The 19082-nt window shown below is 40.5% G+C and overlaps 1 protein-coding gene across 1 annotated transcript; it reads right to left on the reverse strand.

Moving 5' to 3' along the window:
- Positions 1-1531: 1531 nt before the first annotated feature.
- On the reverse strand, positions 1532-10709 carry PIGA (phosphatidylinositol glycan anchor biosynthesis class A). The gene is made up of 6 exons (XM_041416560.1): positions 10633-10709; positions 9754-10412; positions 9048-9180; positions 8025-8157; positions 6619-6825; positions 1532-5059 (listed from the first exon to the last, which is right to left on the reverse strand). The coding sequence occupies exons 1-6, from the start codon at positions 10671-10673 to the stop codon at positions 4796-4798; spliced, it is 1437 nt and encodes a 478-aa protein (XP_041272494.1). The 5' UTR covers positions 10674-10709; the 3' UTR covers positions 1532-4795.
- Positions 10710-19082: the final 8373 nt, after the last annotated feature.

Raw genomic sequence — 19082 nt, forward strand, 5'->3', positions numbered from 1 at the left:
CTCCAAGTGCTCTAGAAAACCACAGGAAAGTTTGACTGCTTGGAAGCAGTTGCTGGAACATGACTCTCCCAGAAGGACTAACTCTATTTGTGTAGCAGCAAAATCACCCTCCTGGCTTCAGTACAAGACAAATAAAGATTTTCAGTTAAATTATTCAGTGAGTCATTTGAGAAAAACTTGTGTAATCTCCTAATCTGCTCTTAGTGTACAAGAGCACTAGGAAAATTAATTCAGTGGATGTAAAAGAAAATTATCATTGAGAAGACAGCTGAACAGCATGGTGGAAAGTATAAATACTGGTGAGGGTGGTAGTCAGGCAAAAAACAGCAAGATCGGGTGTGATCACACAGAAATCTCTGGTATTTTTGAAACTAGAGATGAGCAACATGGTGTAGGCGTGAGAACAGGCAGATCACAGGAGCAATGACAGTGCAGACACAGGATTGTCATCGTTCCTCCCTTGCTCTTTTGAGCATCATTGCTGTGAGCCGAACCAGGTGCATTATGCAACTCCATTGATAGACTTGAGTGAACAAGTCAGCCCCCTGTAGACAAAACACACCTCATTGAGAACTGCTGTAAGATGCCCAAACTACTCCAAGAATCACTCTTCCTTAACTCCAGAATAACTACTAAATTGTTAAATCAAAATATCCAAAAAATATATTAATCCTTCCAAAAAATTGTCATGAGAAGGTAAATAGAAGTAGTTAGCTAGATCCTCCAAAAAACTCAAAAAGTAATGTTTATATATGCTAGTTTACACACATGCAAGAAAGAAGCAGGAAAAAAAGGGCAATCCAGCTTAGAAAACAACTCATTTTCAGTAAGGTTCACCTTAACTTTATCCAACTTCTAAGGAGAAATACCAGATGTGACCTGAAGAATTTGGCAAGGATGAGGAAAAGGGATGAGGAATGCTCATCTGAAAGAACTTCAAAGAGGTATTGGTCTATTCCTATGCTGCACACACTTGGAATTACAGCAGTGTATTTCTAATGTATGTAGTTGGGATTAGAGTATCCAATGTATTCAGTCAAAGTAAGGCAACTGGGGGAAAAAAAGGAGTCAGAAACACTCAAACAGAAGAGATGAGAACAAAGATGCCCATACAGAGCCTGGCTAGTTCTTTTCTAGCAGTTTGATCTAATAAATGGCACTACTTCCCACACCAGCCTTGCCTTATTCGCATCCTTAGGCCAGCACACTTACAACACTCCTTTTACAGAGATGTGGAGAGTGACTCACTGGTTGCTCTCAAGCCAATGTGGGATTCATCTCACCTATCTGCCACTCATCACGCTGGGTAGGGTCTGGTTATTGAAACTCCTGCAGCTGTCTGGGCAGGAAGACAGCAAATTCCAGCAGCAGCCAGTGCCTGTGTTCCCAGGGAATGCACCAATCCCTCCTGCTTAGACAAGAAGCTTGAAGAACCAGCGTGCACAAGACAACGAGCCACGCACAGTTCAAGTTCAATGAATCCTGCACAAGTAGCATCTCTAGAGCTGTGACAGTGTTGAAGCATGTCAGGATCTGAAAGCAACCTAATCTGCCTGCTAGGTTTACAAGAAAAATGTGTAATTTCGATAAATTAATAAATTCAGACACATAGCCACATCCTGTCATTAGTTTTATTCCCTTAAAAAATATCCACCTTTTATCTCTGTCAGTGTTCAAGTCATTAGGGAAAACTGTGGAAGTCAACATTATACCGAATGTCATGATGCACAGCAAATATCATGAGACTAGTTTAATGACAGCAATTAAACACTAAAAATATTGAAATACTATTGAAATATTGAAAAATCAAAATATTAAACCGTTTTGAAATTATTATTTTATCTATTTACATAAAGTCTGTATTTTACTGAAGCAGAAAGCACCAGAAAGACTTTTACACTTAGTTTTTAAAAGCCCAAGCATATATGAAAATAAAGGGACTAGTAAAGAGAAATTCATATCAAAAAGGAAAAAAAATATAAACAGATGCAGAAAAAATTGACCACAAAACAAGCAAATTACAGTAGTTACCTTCTTACAGATACATCCACACCCACTAAAACACAGTCTGAAAGACTAATCTTATATCCACACTTTACATGATGCTTGTATGGTGTATTGTACGGTTTAACCTACAATTTTCACTACCTTAATTCACAGTGTCTGCACATAGTGTATTGGAAACAGCATTTCTCCTTGTGCCTGGGGATGGAATTTCATTGCAGTTTGGGTCGGGGACATTCTATACAGGTCTTCCTGCTCCTCCTACACACCAGAGGCTCTGCTCTGTGCAAGACATTGCTTAATGAGTGTCATTCTCCCTTTCCTAACATTTCCCTGGCATTTCACAACAATCAAATGTTACCTGCAAGCACAATTAAAACATTTCAATTTTTTAACAAGTTATTTTATTAATTTCTAACCACACTCATTGTCTAAGTATTTTTTTTTAGTATTCTGCTTATTTTATTTAACCTTTTTCATGTTACCCACTGATATTTTGTAAAACTGTAAACGTTTCTGTGGCATCACCCTTTACTCCACTGCACAAGGCCAGTGAGCAAATCATTCCCACAGAGTTCTGTGTAATACAAGTGGTGTTATCTGAGAAACCAGTTATGGGTTAAGTTTGTATAGCAGCTTGTACAGAAAGGTGATTATTAAAAAACATTCTCGTAAGAACTCCCACAACCAGTGGTGAAAAGCAGCATTATGGTTTGTAGTTTTGTATTTTCTAATTATAAGCTCCCACATATTAATGAAATGTATCCATTCTTTATGGAAAGGTAAATAAACCTCTAGATAATCTTTACATTGGTCTTGTAAACAAGACTATAACAAGGTTTTATTATGTTATTCATAAGTACACAATGTTCCACAAAAGAAATCTTATTTTAAATAGATACACGCAATCCTTTTGATTTGTTTGCAGATGTTGCAGGAAACCAAACAGAATTAAAAGAAAACGAACAACATATTACTAAAATTACACACACACACGTATATATATATATATATATATATATATATATAAAAAACATTTCCCTGGAGTGGCAATCAGTATTTTCAAAAGGTTGTTAGAAATTTGAATGCTTGAACAATATAAAAAAAACCCAAAAACTTAGAAAAGTAGAATATTAGCTTAATTCTACCCATTTATCCTTAAATCTTGTGGCACATTTTAGATGACTTCCACTTTTTAATGCAGAGTTTGAAAAACTCAAATTGTAATATTACACACTGTATGTTACATATCAAAGGCTAAAAATTCTAGTAAAAGAAAATAGACTTTATATATGGCAATTATTTACATTATCTTTGTGTTTCATGAAAATATGTTCAATGAAATTATAAAATGCTTGTGTAATTACATCTCTACCCAAACATGAATTTGGCAGAAGCAGTGTGTTAAATACTACCCTTCAAGGGTTTGGAAACAGTGTTTTCATATTGCACAGTTTTAATATTAATACAGTGTCCATCAGCACACAATACTCCAGTCATAAAATAGGAAGCTTATCATCATTAGTGATGCTTGAAAAAAGAAACTAACCCAGTGCATCAGACAAGGGGCAATTTTAGAGGTGGTTGACACAAATGAAATAAACTCCTCTTCTCACACACATTGGCAGAATGCTGTGCTGCCTCCTGCCCCACGTACACACCACTCAGACTCCTCACAACTGCTCCTTCTCTCTGCCTCTCCATGAAAAGCACAGCCATTATTATTTCCACTTAAGGGATACCTTCCCAAGATTTCACGTGCAGCACCTGCCAGGCAGTGTCTCTGATGTGGATGAGGTGAAATCACTCACCCTGAACACTGTCCCTCCCAGAGATGGACTGAAATGCCACTTTGGTCATAAGTAAGAGGAAGGAGAAAGAAGTGGGGGGAAAAGGGATGGGTGGGTGGGAGGTGGGAGAGAGCAGGTAAGCACAAGTGTGCTTTTTAAGCCCTTCAGTTTTTGCTCTCTCACATGTGTTACCTCACACTTTGGCACAGACTGCTGGAAGTTTTCAGGCCTGAGATGTTTCTAAAGGCTGTATTATCTCTAAATAATATTATTTCTTCCCCTATGTACCGAAAAACAATAACAAAATCCAAAACCACTAGAAGCTTTAGATCATTTTCACACATGTATGAGAACAGGACAAATTTAGCACCTCTGAAAATATCAGAAAATCATTATGGAATGTTGATTTAGCAACAGGATGTGCAACTCTGAATAGGGAAGAACTTCAAAATAATAATGCTAGGCAGGCAAAACACTGTCACTGGAACACAACTGCTAAAACTAAGTCTCTGAAATTTACATGGTAATGGATTTTATGACTAATTTCAAGTGCCATTTTCATCTTAGGAGAAAAAAGGTGTATTTTGTTGAGCTTTTAATTATTTTGAAAGAGGTCTTAAAATAAAAATCACAGTAAATATCAGGGATTAGCAGGAACTACAGTAAGCTAAGAATTGTTGTGTTTTGCTTTCCCAAACACCTCAGTCCCTTTCCGCAATGTTCAAGTTATCAAGAAAAATCTTGTATTTTTGTTTCCAAGGCTTCTGATATATATAAAAACACGCTCTCCTCCCAGCTTTCAGTGCAAAAGAGATGCCCATAAATTTGCATGAATCCAAAACTGAACTAAGAACATCATCCTAAATTGAGGTAGCACATTGAACTAAGTTTCTTTCCAAGAACTTCAGAAAGAAACTAAAGAGTTTTAAGAGTAATGTCTCTGTCAGCAAGCATTAAAACTTTTAGTGACCAACACATTCTTCCCTCTCCACTTCAGCAATTTAGGAATTTGGAAGTTCTTCTTTATCTCTTCTTTTCTTCCCAAAAAAATATTGTTTAGTCCATGCACCCTTAGGTCCTGTAGCATCTATTGCAACATCAATAATGGAATCTGGAGTCATCCACCTCAGAAACACCAAGAGAAGGAAGTTCAGAACAGCAAAAAAAGCAAAAATACACCCAGTCACTGGACCACAGTGAGTCATTAGTCTGTCAAGTCGCTCCTTCATTGGTAAAACCACTTCATCTGCAACTCTGTCATACACCTAAACAGAGAGGAGACAGAAAGTAACATCTTAAAAATGCATTGATTCTACCTCAAAAATCAGGCAGTACTTTGTCATCACTGCACAAAATAAATGATCTAGTCTTAGCTACCGGATGGGACAAATATTACCCCCCAAAAATCTTTGCAGATTCTAAGTGCTGATTTGTAAGTCTTGTTCTAGATATTTCATTCATTTATTTAAGGAGAAATAGGAAACATTCTCTTCTTTTACATACTTCATAAGTATTTCATTAACTAGGAAGGCTGCATAATTTGTCTCTCATGTGATATTATACAGAAAGGGTTGGGGGTTTTAATGGATTTAATGGGTTCTAATCTCACATTCACATCGGTCCCAGGAAGAGCCTGAACATGCAATTACAAGATTTCAAACACAAAGATGGATGAACTCACAGGTGAGTTTGGCACTATTCCAGATCTCCTTTCGTTTGATAAAACAGTAGTTCACTTACTGCACAAAGCAAATACATGCTACTAGTGACTTGTTATACAGCTAAACCACAGCCAACTACAAACCACTCCAAAAAAGCTTGAAGGACACAGTTATTTCCCTAAGAATATTACAGACTCCATTCTACAGGTAACTTAATTTGATAACAAACAACTGTCTTCTGTACAATTTAAGATCTATGCATACTTCTACCAATTCTATGAGTATTTTCCTTCATGAGGTATTGGTGGGTTTTTTTTAAGAAAAGGCAATGTAAAGCAAACTCAAATCTAGGCTAATGTCTGTAAAAACTTTGCAATTCAAATGTTGCCTGCAGTTACAAAATCATAAAATGAATGATACTGATGACATTTGAAAATAATAAAATAAACTGGTTGTACACTTTGAGGAGGCTTGTGAGAGATATACAGTTGAGTGCAGTACAATCTAATTAAGAGACATGGGGGTCAGCTACTCTCTCCTTCCTAAAACACAGGAGCTGAAGTCAAAAGTGACACAGCTCCACAGGCGTTTGTAACAATACTGCAGCCAACATTCTTCACTGAAGGCAGAGTTTTTCTACTGAAGTGCAGCTCTAGTTCTGAAATATAATTTCCAAACTATGAAAATAAATTTTCATTACAACCACGGCTTATGTAAACTCAGCTGTGTTCAGCCTTCCAGCATTGAACTACCTCTCATCATTTTAAACTTGTTAGCACATGGCAAAGCTTTGTCATGAACTGTTCTTACCTTGTCATACACCTTATGCAGCACATTTTCCAGCTATGCCAGAAAAGTTACTTCATGTCAAGACTTGAACAAATAAAGAGTAGAAATCTAGCTAATGATCTAGGCTTTTCTTCAAAATATTTACCAGCAATTATGGCATTTTAGAAAATACAAACAGAAAAATCCACCGATCCATTTAGGAAAAAAAAAAAAAAAGTATTTCTGGACCTTTTAAAACTATGTATGTTTGACAGGAAACATGTTGAACAATTACAATGGAATTTTACACAGTGAACATGCATAGTAGTATTTCAAAGCAAGAATTGTTTCAGAAATTTACTTTCAGGGAATTTAAAAGAAGTGATTATACATACTTTCTCAGTTCTCTCTGCTACATTCCTCCACGTATAAAATGTCTTGACTTCATTATGAACAGTTTCTGGAGATGGCAGAGTTCCTGATCTGAGCTGGGCAATAGCTTTTTCTAGTCCATCACACAAAGATTTCACAGAGGGCTCACACAAAATGATGAGATTTTCTGGAAGTACCTCTGGAATCCCACCAACTCTTGTACTCACCACCTTTGAAATAAACAAAAGAAACAGCACACATGCAACATAAAAAACGAAACTGTGCAAAGTCAATGCTATTACATGGTTTAGATGTAGCTATTTAAAAGAATAGGAAAATATCATGGTTTGGGAACTTGACCTGTATGTGAACTAAAGGTGTGAGCCCCAGAGAAGACGAAACATAGCAGATTACCTTCAACACTGTCCAGGATGATTCTTTGGTGCCATGATAAAACAGAAGACTAATCAGACAGGTCTAATGAGAGGTTATGAGACATCCTTCCTGAAGGTGTGTGCCACTGTACACAACTAAACCTGTGTAACCAGATTTTAGACATTTCTTCCACAGTATCTCAAAGAAACTGTTACCTCTAGTTGCAGAGGATAATTTTACCACATACTTAAAATTTCAGTTTCCTAGGTTACTGAACACTTGCAAAAAATTATTTATATTAATCTGAATTATTGTTTTAAAAGGGAAATCAGAAATTACCTAAGATTTACATTGTGCAATCATCTCTAAACGCTGGGCAATAAGAAACTGCAGAACTTCCTCACCTCTAGAGACGAGATGGCAAGAGAGTAACTACAACTAGGTAGTAACTGCTGTCAAAGGATACTGAAGTAAAGGAAAAACTGAGGTCACTCACATTTTCTATACTTACTGTAAATTAAGTACTCTTATCAGTCTATCTTTTTAATAAGGTTTCTTTACATTTTAATAAGGTTTCTTTACATTTTACTTTATGTTTACGTGAAACTAATTCTTTATGGCTATTGACTCAACTTCTTTTTGAGTTGTTAATCTGAGCTGTAAATTAGTTAGGACTTTTACTGTTCTCTCTCCAACTTATCTTGAATCCCTCCACAGTAAGACAATTTTTTTGCACCTCCTTTTGAAGTAAACCTTTGTGAACCTCAACTACCCCAAAACTCTGTAAAGAAGTACATACAAAATAGTATTTTGACTACTTCAGAGAACTGAGAGTAGATCTACAAGTTACTGCAAATTCTACACAAAATTCTTCTCAGAGTTAACCCTTCTGTCTCAGCTTCCAGGTGATCTGCAAATGGCGATAACATTTGCTTACCTCTGTCAGGACAGAGCGTCAGATGAAATCATGTGATAGGCACATATTATTTCATTGTGAAATTTGTTTAAAATGGATACATGCTTTCCAGGTAGGGAGATTTTTTTTTTTTTTTACCTGTAAACCACAGCTTGCTGCCTCCACAATAGCCATACAAAAGGCCTCAGTGAGGGAAGTGTTGAGAAAAATGTGCCCCTGGACCAGGACATTTCTGACATCCTGGTGTTCCAAGCCTCCTAGAAGACGCACCCTGCATACAAGAGGGAAAAAAAAAAAAAAAGAAAAAACCCCTAGAGATAAACACTAGATTTGGACCATAATAATGCCACAGATTCTGAATGGTTCACACTTATCTCGTGAGAGAACAAAGATGGGCACCTCAGTTTAGTTTCCTCTAAAATTTTCCAGCAATGGAGAAATAGAAGATCCTGCTTTTTTATTGTCATACTGAAATAAACTTCTGAAAATAAAGCTGGTTGGAGGATTTGTTGTTTTAATGACATTTGCCTCCAGAACCTTGCTACTGAGACTTCTAGTTCTGCAAGAAAAAATGGCTTCCTTCAGTTAATAATTAAGATTTGTCAAATGCATTATCTGAATTTTCAGTGTGAGCTCTGACCAATCTCAGTCTGACAAGGGAAAAAGTTTTTAAGATACAATGATCAGGACTTATCATCTTGAAGAGATATTGGAAAACAATAAAGGGTAAAATGAGAACGATACTGACAATTGGAGAAGTCACTGACTAAAACACAAAACAGGCAACAAAAAACCTAGAAAATAAAATGAACAACTGAGAATATGAAACTGTTCTTGATCAAAAATACCCAATAGAAATACATAAATGCATCTGTGTCATAGCAACATTCTGGTAACAAGGTAGCATGGTTGCAGAGAGAGGCATGATAAATCTCTATCTAAGTCACCTTTCTATGCCTTGAGTAAAGGCTCATTCAGGGCCTATTCATAGAAATATGAATTAACTTGCTGGACCATAGTCCAGCTCAAAGTCTTCAGTGTCTGGTTTATCTGCCTTGCCTTTAGGCCTCCTCGAGCTTTGGGGTTTATCTGGGGGAGGGAGGCAGGCAGGTCCCCACCCCTGAAGCACCCTGAAGGGTCACGGACACACGCAGAACACACCTGTCGTGTAGCTGGTATCTCTCCCGGACTTCTTCCAGTATGATTCGTTTTGGTCCTTCTCCTCCAACTAAGAAATGTAACTCCGGATATTTCTGACAGAGCTCAGGAATTATACCACTAAGTAAATCAATACCTAAGAGTAGAAAATTTAGGGCAAGCTGTTATTGTATTTGATTTCAGAACTTCTCATGATGTAGCCCACATCTACAACTACATTCAGGAGCAGAAGAAGTGAAAAAAAAAAAAAAAGAAAAAAAAAAAAAAGTCTCCTGAAGACAGTTAAACTATTGTACACAAAAATATGAAAAAAACCACAACTTGGGACCTCATAGGAGAAAAAAAAATGGAAAAAAAAATCACTTAAGCTGCAGTCACTAGATTAACTTAAAAAACAATTCAAACATTTCTAACACAATATATAGATTAGGCTCTAAATCCTATGTCCAATATGCACCAAACCTTCCATTTTACAAACTGCAGTTTTTGGTCTCCTCAGTATTAAAAAGGAAACACACCTGTGAACCCACCATGTACAAAAACAAATGTACATTTCTTTTCTTGAGCTCACAAACACAAAAGCTCAGAACAGCCACTTCACCACTCCAAGTGAAAATTCCATCCATAGCACAGATACAGCCTAAGTATCTGACCAAGACCTCTCCAAAGGAAGGAAACCAAAACAAGCCTACATTTGATCCCCCATTACCTTTTCTGTAAACAAGTCTGCTGACAACAACAATTGTTATTGTGCTGTCATCCCTCCTCGAGGGGTCTGGGGTGAAGTCGGTGGGATCCACAGCGTTGGGGATGACGGAGACTATCCGAGGGTCCAAGGCTGCTCGCAACACCGTGTTCTCCTTACTGGTGTACGAGACGCAGATGATGTGGTTGGTGTCACACAGGGACACCGTCAGCAGCTTGTTGGTCAGCACCGAGCTGACATCCGCGAAGCCGAAGAGGGAGTGGTCGGTGAACACGGTCCGCAGCCCCATGGTCTTGGCGTGGAACAGGGCGTCGTGGGCCATGGCCGAGAAGGAGCTGTGGGCGTGCACGATGGTCACCCGCTCCCGCACGAAGATGTACCTGAGCAAGGGCAGGCTGTGGAACAGCGTCGTGGCCGTGGACTGGTTGTACATCACCTTCAGGGGCAGGTAGTAGACTTTCAGCCCGCTGGTGAGGTAGCGGACGCCCTTGCGGTGGCCGTAGGCGTGGGTGACCACCAGGACCTTGTGGCCGCGCTCGATGAGGCACTGTGACAGCTGGTACACGTGGCTCTCCACGCCCCCCATGTTGGGGTAGAAGAAGTCCGACACCATGCACACGCTGTGCGCCTCCGGGCCTCCGCCCTCCATCCCGGGCCCGCTCCTGCCGAGGGAAGGAACCACAAGCCGCCATCACTCGCCGGCGGCCGCCCGCGACGACCCCCGGCCCCCTCAGCGTCGGCGGCGCCGCCGGGCCCACCACGCGTCCCGCGCAGGCCGCACGAAGGGAGGGGCGGCGCCGCGGCCCCGTGAAGAGTCCAGCACCCGCGGCGGCCGCCCCGGGGAGCGCGGGCGGCGGTGAGGGCGGGGGACCGTGCACGTACCTGCCGGCGGCCGGCGCTCCCTGCGCGCTGCCCGGCGCCATGGCCCCATTTCCCGGTCACCGCCGCGGCCACGCCCGCGCGGCGCGGCCGCAGCCAATCACCGCCCGGCGCGGCGTCACGCGGGAAAACCAGCACCAATCGCTGCGCCGGACTGGCCTTGCCTCAGCCCCGGGATCCCGCCCCGCCGCCGGCCCGGGATGCCGCTCCCGGCCCGGGATCCCGCCCCGCTCCCAGCCCGGGATCCCGCCCCGATCCTGGCCCCGCCCCAGCTCCCATCCCGGGATCCCGCCCCGCTCCCGGCCCCGCCTTTCCTTCATTCCCGCTCCCACCCCTCTCCCGGTCCCCGCGTCCCGGTGTCCCGCGCCGCTCCCGGCACCAGGCACCGCGGGCACGGCGCGAATGCAGCAGCGATGTCCTTGCTTTAGTGGGAAGCTCGTCCCGGACGGTTGTTGTCAAAAAAGTGTATCACGGAGCTACTGAAAAAAGTGACATAAATGCCATGTAGGGATGGGATTGCCTCAAAGTTCCAAAGGCTTTGCTCTGCTCCCAGTGGAGAAGCTCTTCTGGTGTGTTTGGGTCAGTTGTAGCTGGAGCTCCTGAAATGTTCTAGACTCTTCTGCTACAAGTGCTGGAAGCTTGCTGTCTCTAAATTAAAATAAATTAAAAACAACATGGTTTTGTAGACGGTCCAGGAGCTTGGACACTGGGAAAGGAGCTGGGTTGGCATCACTTGGCTGTTTATTCCTGGTTTTCTCAAGGAGCCTTACCATCAGCCTTTTTTGCAGCTCCGACTCTGTCCTGACTGCTGCTGGCTGCCAAGAAGGGTGTTCATGCCTTTCCTGTATGTTCCCAAAATTATATTTGGCAGCTCCTTCCTCTTGCCAAGATTTCTGATATGAATTTTGTCAGATTTGAGTCTGTCATGACTCCTATGCAAATGTGTTTGTGAGTGACAGTACAAGCTGACCTAGGCTGGAGTGCTGGCTGCATGGATTCCTGTTAGATTGAAGCTTGGACAGATGTGGTTTGGAGGCACTGATCCCAGGAAGGGAGGAACAGGACTAAGGAGGAAATCAGGCACTTCAATCTGTTGACTGTAAGATGTGAAAACCTCTACTGTGTTGAGTAAGAAAAGCATTGCTTATTGATTGAATTTTGCTCATGTGTTCAGAAAGATGGGACCAGTGCTGGGAAATCTGATTTCATCACCATGTGGTTCTCTGGAGTGTCAAGAACCTGAATTTCAGGGTGATAAGCTGAGTGTGAGGCCAGAAGAAAAGCTTCTCACCAGCAACAGCAGAGTGTGAAAGAAGAAGAGTTTGAGAAGCAGGAGTTTGTAGGGATCCTAGTTCTCAGAAGAAACTGTAGCCTGAGTGTAAAGCTGTGGCCTTCAATTACATCCAGGAAAAAGCCACCAAAGTAGTGCCAGGAGAAGGAGGAATGCACCTGGGGGTTCTCCAGTGCAGCACCCTGTGTGAGCTCTAGTAAATGATAGGGGTGACCTCCCTTGCTGTCACACTGCCCTGAATAATCGAGCTGTCAAGTCACTCCAATTTTAGCTGTTGGGAAAACAATACTTATGGTTTTAACTATTTAGAATTTTATTTTTTTTTAGATTAGTTCTTCGTGCATGTCCTCTAGAGAAGTTGTAATTCTTGGTATGCAAACTTCAAAAATCTGAAGAGGAATCGTAACTGGTACATGACATAGCAGCCTCTTTCTTTACTTTCCTGGCAGTTGGTCATAGGCTCTGGATGTCCTTCTGAAGGAAATCAGGGATTGTGGCCAGCCTTCATGCTTTTGGCCTGGCATGTTGTCTTTGGTGGTCTGACATCTGTGTTCTTCATTAAATGTGTCTAGTTGAGTTTAATGTCATTCCTGTCCGTGGTCCAGTAAATCCCCCTGTATCAGCAGCCTTCTCCTGTTGTCATGTTCAAGGGAACTTGAAAAATTTGTCTGCCAAGGAGCCTGGGACAAACCTTAATGGAAAGGAAAGGAATCTTTGCCGCTGCCAAGTTGAAAAAGGTGCTGCTAAATTTTGTCTCCACAGCTGGTTCACAAGGATGGGATAACATTCACTTTTCACTGGCTGTGGTGTTGTGTGGTGTATTCATAACATTGTCACAGATCCTGGTCCTATCCAGGGTCTATCCTGGCCTGTCTGAGGTGAAGCTGATACTGAACGGACCAACAGCTGAAGAAAGAATCAAACTTTCTTGCTTTCTAAATCCTGCACTCAGTCTATTCACCCCCTCACAGCACATACAAGGTCAGAGTGAGACTGTAGGATAAATAGAGAGTAAAGATATAAAACCTGTGACAGCAGAGTAATTGCCACTTCCAAGCCTGGTCCTTGAATGCTGTCTAAAACATCTCATAAATTGAGTTAATAGAGAGAGAAGATGGAGGACACTCCAAGAGACTCCTGTGTCTTTGTTCATGCAGCAGATGCCATCATGTTCAAGGAGACCTCTTCAGTCTTCCTGAAAATATAGGAAAATTTTCTGCCAAGTACTCTACACTTTCCACTCCCATTCAGCCTCCTCTCAGGCTGAATTTTCCACTCTATCTCGCAGCCTGTTGGGTGACATTGCTCTTATTCCATGTCTGTATGGAGCAAAGATTATCACTGTTTGGTGAAGCGGCTTTGCTGTGTGTTACAAGTTGGTGTATTAAATTAATGCTTTTATTTACACTCCATAAGCCTAAATCATGCACATTTATAATTAAAAACAATAGTAATTGACAAAAACAAGCTATCAGTTATACACAGAGTACTTCACAAAAGAGCTGTGAAGCAGTGCTGCTCTAGAGCCTGATGCAGTGACAAGGGAGCCACGGTGCTGCTGGAAATCCTGTGACATGGAACAGTGGTGTGAGACTGCACAGCTGGCGTGAAGTGAAGGACATTTCCTTTTCATGATCCAGGAAAGCAGAAACTGTTGGAAGCCACAAATGAAGTACATCAGTGAAAAATAGTACTGCTGGCTGGAGAATTGTGGTCTATGGATGTATAATAAACACAGACAGGTTAATGAAACCAAGCAGGACAGCCAGAGACAGCCCAACACCTTGTTTGAAAAATTATAGTGTTTGCCATTTTTGATCCTGCTAGAATTAAATAGGCTCCAAAACAAAGAGGAAAGCAGTATTGCTTGGAATTGTTCTTCTGAAGAAAGAGGACTAATTGTCCTTCCATTTAGTTTACTTTTACAGGGTAAGGCTGAAGAACCTGTCACTTCTAAGATTCCTGCACAGGGGGAGTTAGGGTCCAACTGTCTACCTCAGCAGTGGATTTTTGCTGCTAGGAAATAGCTACAGGATCTAATAGATTTCTATAATACCATAGAAAGGTTGGTTTTGCCTGGTCTCTACTGTGTATGGCCAATCTTATTACCTGGCTGCAATACCTCCCATAAAGCAGCCAGGAAAAATCATGGCTTTCTCATTCAAGCACCTGGGTTTTTCTATTCATGGAATCCCACAGAAACTGGCTAAAATTACATGTTAATGTGCTTCTGAAATACAGGTTTCAAGTTGAAGGCTTAACAAACCACAGTGCTGTCTGTGAAGGAAATTACCACTAAACTCAAACTGGGAAAAAGGCTTATTTTCTTGAAGCCAGATTTCTCTCTTAAATGCCAGAAAATAAGTTGGTTTTCCATTTTACAGACACTTCTCCCTTCCAAGCAGTCTGGAATTCATCTGTGGGACATGAATTGCTAGCAGAAGGGAGAAGTTGATTGGCAAGGCTGAAGGCTGTGTCTCTTTGCTGTCACATGTGTGTGATCTGTGCATCTCATGCATGCCCTGAGGTCTCAATCTTTTGGTCATCCTCTGCATGTTACATGCCCTTCCACCCCAGAGCATTCCCTTCCCTGTCAAATCGGGTCAGTGAGGGTGAAGAAGAGCATGAGGGCTTGGGAGCAGTCAAAGGCTATACACCAGGAGTAGTTTCCAGTCCTCTGGGCTTCCAGAGGACTGGAAACATCTCTTAGCAGGACACAGGACAGGAGAGCTGCTCCCAGTGCTTGGCTGTTACTGAGAAGAATCCTCTTTTACACCACCTGCCAGTGAGTCATTCACCACTGCCATGCAGGATCCATTCCAGTACCTGGACACTTGGTCTCTGGTCCTTCCTGGTCCCTAGCAGGAGCAGTCATGGCAAACAAAGCCTGGATGGTGCCTGTCTTCTGCCTTCTCAGAAGTTCCAGCTTAAGTACTCATCAAATAGGGCAGAAAAAAGATTTCTGAGCCCACAATGCAAAGCGGTGTCTGTGCTTATCCTGACATTTTAAGTTTGTCAGAATTTGATGTTGTACTGGCAGTCCCAGGGAATATCTGTCCTGCAGCCAGCATACCACTGCTATCAACTCTCTAACAAGCCACCTGACTAATTTGAGAGAAATACAGTTCTGCCTGTGTCTGACTTGGATCAAATGAGTAAATGACTTACAGTAACACACAGGTCTGCAGGTCTGGAGTCAGTTATGAAGCCACAGCATGTTGACCAGACTAGACTTGTTCCACTTTTTTTTTTTTTTTTTTTTTTTTTTTTTTTTTTTTTTGGTCAGCTTTACTAGATTTCACTGTCTATTTAGTTGCAAATTTGTTTCTGCTTTTGCAGCCTTGGGTCCACATCAGAGTACTTTAATGCTGGTGTATCAGCTGTGCTAGAAGAGAAGGCCTGTCCTAGAGGTCTTTTGTTTGTATCTTTAAAATTGTATTTGACAAACTCTTAAAAACTCCTGGCAATTTATGTAGAGTTCTACATTGTATGATTCTATGAGTTGGCACAAACTGGAATGGCAGAACTGTCAGGGGGGTTCAGCTTTAAAATGCTCACAAAATGGGTTTAACTGGAAGTTGAGTGTGTGTGAGGACTTGGTGGTGGAGCAGAAAAAGAGGTGCAGTGACAACAGTAGATGGAGCTATTGGAAACTTAAAATGTGTTTGTCCTTGTGGTGCTGCAAAATATCTCTGTGCAAAGCTGAAGAACCTTAAGCTGGTATGTTTTATTTCGTACTACTAATGCCCCTACCCACAAATGCTCCAGAACATTTTTAGCACTGTTCTCTGTAGTCATTGTAACAAATAGAGTAGTACCTGCCTGCATTCTACGGTTTGAATTTAAAGGAAATTGAGTTTAGTATAAAAAATAAGCATGAACTATCTATAGTTCTATATATTGATACTATAATTAACTTCATATTGATAGTTTGAATCCAGATTTAAACTGTAAGACAAGAATAATTAATTTTAATTATACTTTAAAATCCATTAAATTAGACAAGGGTTTCTTTAAATTGATACTGTTACTGTAGCCTTGAATATTTAGAGATAAAAAACAAGGTAAGGTCTATGGAGGAAGAAGTAATTTTTATTTGATTGTTAGAATTGAGAAGACTCAGAGAAGCATGCAAACCATTCTCGAGGTGTGAAACGAAAGCCACAGATTGCAAGCTTTGTGGGTCTGGAAAGTGCTGCTCTGAGGTTAATTTAATTGATGTGGAGCAGGGCAAGGTGAAAGGTGACTGTACTCCAGGGCACAGGCAGAGAAGTGTAGGCATTCTTAGCTCTGAAAGCTTTTAGGAGTGAGCTGTGGGTAGATTTAAAATGGGATGCACTGGGAAATGGAAGAAGAGAGAGGCTGGATGACTTTCAACAGATTTTCATGATATGCCTCATAACTCAGCTACAGGAAAATATTTATGTTTATGGCAAAGACAATATTGATAAGAAGCATTGCATAGTTCTTGTGGATGTGTTAAGCTCTTCCTTGTGTTTCATCACTTGTATTGGTAATTTTGTTCAGAGGACTGAATCAAAATAACCGCTATGCAACTGTATTTGAATGTTTAAACACAGTTCTGAAAAGTTAGTCCATTAATAGGAACCAGGGTACACTTTCCCAAGAAAAAAGATCAAAGGATGCACATGAGTGTGCGCAGACAGTGGGATCTGGGGTCAGGGGAAAGTTTTGGATAAATGCCTTGCCAATGAGTCACCTTACAGAAACTGATGGGTTATCTGGGTGTATCTTGCATTACCTTTTCAGCTGGACCTGTGACCCTAAGCCACACATCAGAGATATTCTTCACCAATTAAAAATACCACTAAGCATAAGAAAGTGGGGCAAAAGGCTAAGTGAAATGCTTCCTACTTTGTTACCTTATTTTTAATACACTTAATTTGTGATCACATTCCATAACTAGATATTTTTTGTATAACTACTGTTGTATTTTTAAATATATATAGCATACACCAATGCAGACTAGAATTAAATCATTGATAATTCAACCATAAACATTTTAAATGTACCTTTAGATATTCAAGAGAGGAAACAGTTCATGCTAAATTAGGGATCCCCCACTGACTGCTCTCAGCCTTGAATGACCTTTCACATTGAGTAGTATTGTAAAGTGTGATAAAAGTGGAAACAAAGAAGAGCGTTAATGGCCTTGAAGTCAAAATGCAGACCAAACCCTGACACATCATTTTGTGTACTCATTTTGTTTTATTGGCCTAGGGAGCACTTTCCTTTTATCTTAATTTAAAACAGATTTTTTACCCCTGAGTTAAAAATTTTTTGTGAGGTTTTTAAGTAACTGCTGATGTAGGAGTTTGACAAATAAAATGAATGGCAGTACATCACTTGTAACCCCTGCTTGCTTGTTTTTTTTTTTTTTAATGTAGACTTTAATAAATGAGAATGTGGATTTACTTGGCCTGGTATCTACCTTGTAGTTCCAGAAAGAGCAATTCACTCCACAAGTCCAGAATTAGAAGATGGCAACCTCTTTGGTATTTTAAAGTTGAAATGCATTTACCAGTTGTTTAGAAAATACAAAGGAAACAGGCAGCTGAAGGAGCTTCCTCCGATTCAGTTCTGGGTTCTCAAGATTTTCCTTTCCTTTTTGTTTTTACACTACTGTAAAGCAAAATAACTGTAATCACATAAATCCTGGCTTGCAGTGGTACAAGAAAACAAAAAATAAACTTATTTTAGATTCACATTTGTTTTTGCTGGAATACAGGAAGGGACCTTACGAGTCAGCTGGAGTGGATGCCCAAAGGATTCATACAGATTTATATGTTTGCAGTGTATATGAGTATGACAGGATTTATATGTGCTCTGTCAACCTTCCAGTGAATAATTCTTGCCATAAGCAATGTCACAGCATATGACCTGTGATAGCTTTTGGAGTAAATGAGAGCAGTGCTTTCAGGATGTGCTTGAATTTCTTCCATGTCACCAGCATTTGGTAAGACCACATGTATCTCTGTCCTTCTGGAAGTCAAGTACGGTTCTGGCAAGTAGATAAATATTTCCTGACTCAATTAGCTATTATTCTGATTTATATTTTTATTGTCCCCTTCCTGAAGAAACCACATATAAGTAGAAGCTAGCTACTCATAAAAACTGATGGTTTGAGAAACTTCATATGTGTTTATTTAGAATTAAAAATTATTGTTTATGTACTGTCATTAATATTACATACATAACACAAATATCACATTAAAGACATCCTCACTATATGAAAATTAAGACACACCACAACAAGAATTTTTAGCACTATTATTCTGCCCATGAAATCTCTAAATCATGTCCATATGCCTAAAAAGCAAGTCATGCTGAACACAGTAATAAAAGACCTTTCAAACTTCAAAGAGAACATTCCACTGCTCAATAACCTTCTCTCTCTGAGGGTCATTTAGTCATAGGTTAAGAGTTAATGACATCAGTCAAAAAAGAGATCTGCTATGAATTTTACATGCCTCATTTGATTCTTCTGAATTGTTATATTAAATATCCGAATTAAAAGTCAATCTGATGTATCAATATGAAAAATGACATAAAGCATTTCCATTTTAAAGTCTGTTGAATATTCTTAAATGAAAAATCCAGAATTTCACCAACAAAATAGCATTGAGCTTTTATGGATTCTCACCAAAATCTAATTATCTGCATGTGTTTGCATTTTTACCCAGACCCTCCTTTCAGTCCTGGTTTCCACATAGAGGATTTGTGGCTACACCACAGAGTTAGTGACATCCAGATATTCTTGGGGCTGTGGCAGTGAAGACCATCACACAGCACTGTCATTCACAGCATTGTGCTTAAATTCCTGAGCTTTTCCACATGGTGTTTCAGTGAATGTTACAGACATGCACTACATGCTCTAGCTTTGGTAATTTTCTAATGATTAGGAGAGCAGGGTAGCAAAGAGCAGCACCCTACAAGAGACTGGCACAGGGTCTTAGAGCAGACGATCCACTGGGGTAGGAATTTATTGTAAAAGAAATAGACTGCAGGATGCCTGCAGATTGCACCAGAGCTGACAATCCTGCTTGAAGCATGCAGAAGTACATTCATAAGGCTTCTACAAACTAGGGCTGAGAACCTCTAAGGAGAATCCAGGTTGTAAACTAGATAAAAACCTGTGTGT

This window comes from Onychostruthus taczanowskii, unplaced genomic scaffold (genome assembly GCF_017590055.1).
Source record: "Onychostruthus taczanowskii isolate IOZ18803 unplaced genomic scaffold, ASM1759005v1 scaffold52, whole genome shotgun sequence".
Lineage (NCBI taxonomy): Eukaryota > Metazoa > Chordata > Aves > Passeriformes > Passeridae > Onychostruthus > Onychostruthus taczanowskii.